This window comes from Pteropus vampyrus, unplaced genomic scaffold (assembly GCF_000151845.1).
Source record: "Pteropus vampyrus isolate Shadow unplaced genomic scaffold, Pvam_2.0 Scaffold231, whole genome shotgun sequence".
In the NCBI taxonomy this organism is placed as follows: Eukaryota; Metazoa; Chordata; class Mammalia; order Chiroptera; family Pteropodidae; genus Pteropus; species Pteropus vampyrus.
In genome coordinates, this window is record NW_011889012.1 from 467387 (window position 1) to 475054 (window position 7668).

General features: G+C 64.2%; 1 protein-coding gene across 1 annotated transcript in view; it reads left to right on the forward strand.

The window, feature by feature from the left end:
• RGS12 (regulator of G protein signaling 12) overlaps positions 1–7668 on the forward strand; it is a 77516-nt gene that overhangs the window by 62943 nt on the left and 6905 nt on the right. The window contains exons 11-16 of the mRNA XM_023519671.1: positions 570–643; positions 1094–1220; positions 3027–3123; positions 4521–4600; positions 4871–5024; positions 6325–6777. Of these exons, the coding sequence (XP_023375439.1) occupies positions 570–643; positions 1094–1220; positions 3027–3123; positions 4521–4600; positions 4871–5024; positions 6325–6777 (985 nt within the window). The remainder of the gene's footprint in view (positions 1–569; positions 644–1093; positions 1221–3026; positions 3124–4520; positions 4601–4870; positions 5025–6324; positions 6778–7668) is intronic.

The window sequence follows — 7668 nt, forward strand, 5'->3', positions numbered from 1 at the left end:
ATGGCACCGGAGAGAAAGTCCCACTGTCTCCCGAGTCAGCGCAGATGCCGGCCCTGCGGGGCCGCGTGCACCGCGGCGCCCTGCACGCTGATCACTATGTGTGGAGCCTGCACGAACACGCGTTGAGCCAGCCACGGCCTTCCGGGGCGCCCTGCACGCGCCCCGTAACCCCGGCGCCTGTCTCCCCACAGTCAGAGGCCTGCAGGACCTTGGCTCCCGAGAGGGACAAGGCCACCAAGCACTGCAGCATCCAGCTCCCTGACGGGACGTCCTGCGTGGTGCTCGTCAGGGCAGGGCTGTCCATCAAGGAGGTCCTGGTGGGGCTCTGCGAGCGACACGGCATCAACGGGGCCGCGGTGGACCTCTTCCTGGCGGGCGGCGACAAGGTATGGGCCTGACGACCCCCGGGCCCTTCCCCGGGGAGGCCCCGCCCTGGCAGCGTCAGGCTGAGCTCCGTCTTGCCGGCCTCTCGCACCCACACCGGCGTGGGTTCGTGTGGTGGGGGGTGGGGGGCGGCGCACCTGCTCCCGCTCCGACCTGCCCCTCCCTTTCTCCCTTTCGTGCTCCAGCCCCTGGTGCTGCACCAGGACAGCAGCGTCCTGGTGTCGCGAGACCTGCGCCTGGAGAAGCGGACCTTGTTTCGGTGAGAAGCGCGTGGCGGCCACTTTCGGAGGCTCCCAGAGGCCCGCGCTGTCCCCTGCCGGCCCCCGCCCCGCAGCGGTCACTGGGAGGGGAGTGCGATCCCCGCCGTGGACCCGGAAGAGGGGGTATTGCACACCGACCCCTGGAGCCCAAGGGGCCAGGGGACCGCTCTCCTTTCCTGTCCCCGGAGCACAGTGGGGCCACAGCCAGGGCTGGGTGGGCCGGATGGCAGAGCCGGCCGTGCTACAGGACGGGGTCTGCTTTTGGCCAGTGTGCCAGCCCCGGCTCAGCCCCCCAGGAGACCTTCGGAAGCCCCTGCAGGCTTTCTTCCAGTCGGGACCTGGGGCTGAGGCGGGTGACCCTGCGGTGGCCTGCTCTTGAGATGGAACATCTAAGTGGAGGTTGGCTTCCTTTGTAGCCGAAGTGTTCATGCTCCTCCCTCTCCATCCAGGCTGGATCTGGTTCCGATTAACCGGTCAGTGGGGCTCAAGGCCAAGCCCACCAAGCCCGTCACGGAAGTGCTACGGCCCGTGGTGGCCAAATACGGCCTGCACCTGAGTGAGCTGGTGGCCAGGCTGGTGAGTGACGCAGGGGCCTGCGGTGGTGTTCCTCGTTTGCGGTGACAGTTTGCCTCTAATTCCTCACAAACGAGCCGCGGTGTAACCAGGGCCACCAAGCAGCCGTGTCACGCCGTCCTCAGCGTCTCCCCACGCGGGCCCTGGGTGGGTGGGCGGTGAGCGTCGCCTCTGCTCCCGCTTTCTCATCCCACGCGGAGTCGCTCACTGTTTCTCTGTCCCTCGGTCTTTCCCCGAGGGGTGGGGCTGCTATTCGATGTGTGCTTTTGGTCCAGGGAAACCAAAACGAGAAACACAAAAAAAACCTCGAAATAGGCCCGCCATTTGCGAGTCTGGGCACACGACAGACGGCCCGCCCGTGCGTCCCGGGGGCCTCTCCTTAACTCCCCACGCTGTGTCTGTGCTTGGCGGACTCAGAAACCTCGCTGGTGGGGCCCACGGGTTACCACGTGAGCGGGAACAGGAGGAAAGCAGGTGCCGGACGAGAGCCGTGTCCCGTCCCCGGGACCAGAGGGCGCCCGTTGCGGGGACGTCTTGGGTCACCGAGCCCGGGGCCTGTGGCCTCGCGTGTGCTGGAATCACCACCGTGTCCCGCACGCTCTGCGCATTTTCTTTGAAATGCGGTGATTTACGATACAGAGTTCGCCTTGCGCTCCTTTCTTTAGAAAATAAATTTTCCTGGAGCGATGGTTTCAAATATTTTTAGCCTTTTAATTTTCTCTGGAACGGGCCCTACAAGCGTTCGGGATCTGTGATTGATGTGAATGAGAGGACCCTGTTAAGGTTTTACATCTGTCCTACAGTCCAGATATGCAGACAGAGAGGGACGTGGCCAGGGCTCCACGTGGGCCTCCTTGCTCTTTCTCTGTTGAGATCCTGTCATCACTTAAGCCCTCTGAGCCTCGGTTTTCCCATCTGTAAAATGGGGTTAGTCATGGAGCACGCTGGGGCTTGGCGGGGCTCCCAGGCTGACCCGTGTGCAGGGTGCCCTGCCAGCCTGCGGCCCCTGGCTGCCTCGGGGCTCCCGGTGTGGAGGGTCCCTGTGAGATGGCCTGTGACACGTGGCTTTCCCATGGACACACCAGCCGACCGCCCCCCCCCGACTGTGTGTGCACCTAAGCGGGTGTCGGGGTGAGGCTGCTTCCTTGCTGGGCGGAGCTCCGGGGCGCCAGCCTCCCCCAGGGAGGTGGCGGTCACTCCCGACGTGGCACTTGGTCACTTTTATTGTTCTCCTGCCTGTCAGGGAATTTAGGAAGCCAAGCTACAAGTCGTTTTTTTAAAGCGAGGTTGTGGGTCCTGAACAGCAGGTGGTCTCCCCACAGAGCCGGGCAGGACCCCTCAGTCCGCCCGCTTCCTTCCGAGGGGTTCCTGCTGTCGGCGTTCACCCCGAGCAGGGTCTGCGGGTGCATGGGGTGGGCTGCTAGGGTCGCCGTGTCCAGGTGATGAGCGAGGCCGAGCCTTGTGAGTGAGATGCTTGTGCAGCCGCCGCGTGTTCTCGTGCTCTGCCCCCTGGGTCTCGGACTGGTGACGGGCGGGCCAGCAGCTGTCGCTGGCTTTCCAGGCAGGCCAGCCAGGGCTTGAACTCCCGCTGTTCCACGTCAGGAGTTTGTGAGTAGCCGCAGGCCCCTGGGGCTGGGCACCTCAGGAGCGCTCTCTGAGGCAGCCCTCCAAGGTGGCAGGGCCTGGGGTCACTCGGCATGTGAATCCATAGAGCCTGGGACGGCCTGGTTCTCAGTGGCTGGACCACATGCAGCTGTCCAGAACGTTCCGGTCTGAGCGAGTGACTCAGTGCACCGTCTTTGTCTGTAGAGTGGCGAGAAGGAGCCCCTGGACCTTGGCGCCCCCATATCGAGTCTGGACGGACAGCGTGTCATCTTGGAGGAGAAGGAACCCTCCAGAGGAAAAGGTGAGTGACCTGCCGACGTGTCCCCTCCTCTGCCTCCTGAGAGCCCCACCCTGCTGCCCGGCACACATGGCCGCCCTTGAGTTCGGGGTCTCATGGGGCCTGGTGAACCCCTGCCATGGCAGGGCTCAGCCCCCACGGGGCGTCTGAGGGGCTTAGACGGGCCCAGCCCCGGACCGTGGCAGGTGCACCGGGGAGGGCATCTCTCTGGAGCCGCGTGCCTCCAGGTGAGCCGGGACGTCCCTGCACCTGTCTTCTCAGGTGACAGGCCCTGCCGACTGCTCCCCCACCGGGACCGCGCCAAGGTTCCAACAGGCTGCGTCTGGATGCTTTGACTAGAGCAAGCTCTGTTCCTGGGGCCTTTAGGTCTCTCTGCACAAGGGGCAAAAGGGCCCCGGGCCGCGAAGGGCCGCCGCAAGCCCAATGGCCCCTGTGTGTGGACAGAGCCCTCCCACATGCCACCTCAGCCACATCCTGCCTGGGGACACGGGCCCCACAGTTCTCACCTGGCCTCAGGGATGGCAGCATGACACCTGGGGCTCAGCCAGGTCCCCCGTGCCCTGGGGACCTGCAGGCAGAGGGTAGGAGGGTGTGTATCTCCTGGAGAGAACTTTCTGGAACCACCTACTAGTCTCCTGGGTGTGGAGGCGGCTTCATGAAGAGCTACCTGAGGTATTCCGAAGTTTGGACCCAGCCAGGGCTGTGGACCACATGATTTCTGAGGGCTGGCTCAGCTCTGAGTGTCTGTCCCATCGGGTGACCGGCCACGGTGGCTCTGGTGCTGGCCCCTCTGCCTCGGGGCTCCAGTGCCTGCCTCTCCTCCCTGGGCTCTAGAGAACGCCTGCTTGGTGCCCGGCACCAGCAGGGTGTGGGGTCACAGTGCCCCCTTGGGGGGCCACCCCATTGGACCCCCAGCAAGCTTGTGCAGGGTTGAATCCGCGGTGGAGTTGCGAGCAGGGCGCGGTGCACGAGCAGCTGCTCGTGGGCGGGCGCCGCGCTTCCTGCCAGGCCGGAGGGGTCCGGACACCAGCCCGACGCGAGGCCGGGGCCGGATCTGAAAATAAGTGACTACTTTCTAAAGAATATTCGTGCCGGGAAGCCCACGAAATGAGCTTTTCACTCTCCACGCCTCCAAAGAGAGCGCCAGTAAACTGAGTAAAGCCACTGTGCCCCTCCACCCCACCCCGCAGGGCGCGTCCTGCCCCAGGCGCAGGCAGAAGAGGCTGGCCCTGTCCTTTTGTCCCACGCTGGACAGACAAAGTGCACGTTAGATAAGGGTATCTAATACCTTTGCCTTCTCCGCAGCTTTGCTCCCAGAGTCAGCATGGACGGGGTTTTACTTAAAGGTTCAGGTGGATTTGCGACTCCCCGTTACGGTAAAGCTGTCCCTCTCTGTTCAGTGTCCACAGATAAACAGAGAGGTGCGCCGGCCAGACAGAATGCAGCTGCGAGTTCCAGCTCCAGAAGCCTCTCGGCTATGGTAATTCCCCCGCCCCGGCTGCCCGCTGTCCCCCAGTGAGCCTGTGTGTCGCCCACTGGCGCCTGCCCGCTCTCTGCTCGGGGCCGGCCCGCACCCCTGGGCGTCGCCTCCTGTGACCTCGCCGGCTCGCCTCCCCCGCCGCGGCCTGACGCGCTCTGCCGTTCGAGCCCGCACGCCTGTCAGAGACGCTCCCCACCACGCCCGGCGACTGAGCGTGCGCTGTGCTGTGTCTGAACCACGAGCAGAACTTTGGCTTTCCTTCTGATGCAGGGAGAGGAGAGGACGCTAGGCAAGTCTAATTCTATTAAAATAAAAGGAGAAAATGGAAAAAATGCTAGGGATCCCCGGCTTTCAAAGAGAGAAGAATCTATTGCAAAGATTGGGAAAAAAAAAAATCAGAAAATTAATTTGGACGAAGCAGAGGGTACGTGTACTTTTTAAACTTGCACGTTTTTTAGTGAATGCGATGTCAGTTTTTAGTATGATCGTTGGAACTTTCTCTGAATGCTCAACAGCAGGGTGACTGTGACTTGCACTGAGAACGTGCTCCCCTGTGTCACTGCGGCCGTCGGTACGACTTCACTGAAACCCCAGTGTTCAGCCTGAGAGCCGGGAGGGACCCTAGGGGTCAGGGGACACCCGCGGGGGTGGGGCAGCAGCTCGGTGGTCCCAGCCTGCGCCCTCCCCCTCTGCCCCCAGCTGGGGTACAGGGTCAGTTGGTGCCCGGAGAGGAGGTGGCGGGCGGGAGGGCGTGAGCTCGAGTTGGGGGAGAGATGGCGTCTTTGATGGGAACTTCTTTCTCTTCCAAAGCTTATAACTAAGAGAAGCACGAAAAGCAGAATCAAAACTAATAGCTGTTTCCGTGACCTGAATTTTAACCCGGGGGTAATTCCTAGTCAGCTTGTCACAGCTCCTGTGACTTCCACCCTTAAAACCCACCTCCTTTCGGCCGTGTCGGGTGTGAGACAGACACCTACCTCTGGAGTTTGCACATTTCTGAGAAACATTAAGATTTGAGCTTTCAAACTCCCGGTTGTTCAAAATCTCAGAGTGTGGTTTAAATGCTGGGGAAGCTCAGATTAGGCACCTGCTACTTTGGTGACCTTGAGTTACAATTGAAAAGCCGTCCAGGTAAGAAAAAGGTGTTCAGGAGGGGCCCGTGAGGAAGCTGGGGGTGTACAGCGGGCTGTCAGGGCTGCCGGGGAGGTGGGAGGCCCAGAGGGGCTGTGGCTGGGGAGGGAGAGGCGAGGGCGTGGCACCGTCTAGAGTCACAGAGGGGGTGGCCCACGAGGCCCCGGGTTCAGGGTTGTACGGCCAAGGCCTTCTGTCCTTCCCGTGCTGCGCCCCCCCCAGGTTCACCCAGCTCCCGGGCTGTGGTGCCTGGCCCGTCACTGCCTGCCCGTGTCACCGCCGGCCCGCAGGGGACAGAGCGTGCTGCCGAAGCACCGTCAGCACACGGCCGAGTTAGGTCAGGGCTTCGGGAGGGTCCGAGTCTAGACTTCCCGCACCCGCGTCTTCAGGGAGGCACAGAGCTGTTCCGGGTTGTTCTGGAAGCCCAGGCCTCCCCGCGGTTCTGGGTGGGGGTGCAGATGCCTCCTGGCCGAGGCCCGAGGTTTCGGGGCAGCAGGACAGAGACGAGTCGAGGCATTCCAGAAGGTGCGCGTTAGCTGTGGCGTGCCCGAGCGCACTCTCTCTGACACGGGGCGACGCGCTTCCCCCCGCAGCGTTTTTTGAGCTCATTTCCAAAGCTCAGAGCAACAGAGCCGACGACCAGCGCGGGCTGCTGAGGAAGGAGGACCTGGTGCTGCCCGAGTTCCTGCGTCTGCCCCCCGGGGCCGCGGGGCCCTGCCCGGCCGTGGCCACGGCCAAGGCCCAGGCCTTCAGCAAGGAGAAGACACCCCAGCCCCGAGAGCCGTGGGGGCCTGCCCAGCACCCCGAGAGCCCGGCCGGCAGCCCGGTCTCCTGCACCCCCACAGCCCCCACGCACCACACGCCGGAAGCGGAGGCCGGGGGCGTGCAGACCGTGGAGGGCGAGCTCGTGGCCGACCTGACGCTCACGGGGGAGGGGCACATCAGCAGCCCCAGCAGCACCCTGCTGCCGCCGCCCCCCGCCCCGAAGGACTCGGCCGGACCCCCAAGACCAGGTACCGCACGGTTTGGTTCCCCTGCTCACCTTTGACTCCACCCCATGCCGTCTGCCCCGGGCTGGCCCCCCGACCCCCCCGTGAAATCAAGCAGCTGTGGTCAGTCGGCCCTGCGCCCCGGTCACCGTGGGCCTTGCCTTTCCCACAGGGGGCGGCGGGTGGCAGCTGGGGTCTGAGTGCGCAGGATGGGTTGCAGGCCGGTGGGCCGGGCCAGTGGGCGAGGTGGCGGAGCAGACTCCTCCTGAGGCCTGCCAGGGCCGCCACCGAGCAAGGCCCGGGACTTCCCGAATGTGCGTGCACCTTAAGGTTAGGCGAGCTGGCTCTTAGTGTTGTCTGGAGCGAGTAAAGCCCAGGTGATCCGGGAGCCACGCAGGGCGGGTTGCTGACCATGGACAGCGAGTGTGGGGCCCGGACCAGGGCGGCCGAGGCATTTCTGGGGGCCCTAACCTCCGACAGACACGGGCGTTCCCTGAATGGAAGTGGGTTCCGCGTGCTCGCTAACCTCAGTGAAGCGCGTGGCTGGCGCCAGGGACCGTTCCCGAGACACTCGTGTCAGAAGTCGAAGGCTCCTGGCCTCCCGCCCGAGGGCCTGGCAGGAGCACCCTGTCCGTCTGCCTGTACCAGCGCCCCCGTCCCGCGTGTGCCCTTGGATAGAGCCCCTGGTGGCCGCCCCTTGTCCCCTGTACGCTCGGTGATGGGTGGACACTTCCGGTTACGATCTGCTGTTGGGGTGCCGTGACGCCCCTTCGCTGGGCCTCCATCCTGGGTCCTGCCCCAGGGCCTGTAGCCTGCACCTGGATGGGGAGCAGGGACCCCCACCCCCACACTCTGCGCGTGGGCACACCGCTGTGGACATGTGCCGTGCGGGGCGGCCCAGCAGCTCCCGCCGAGACCACGCACGGCCAGAGCCCGCGGTCAGAGCCG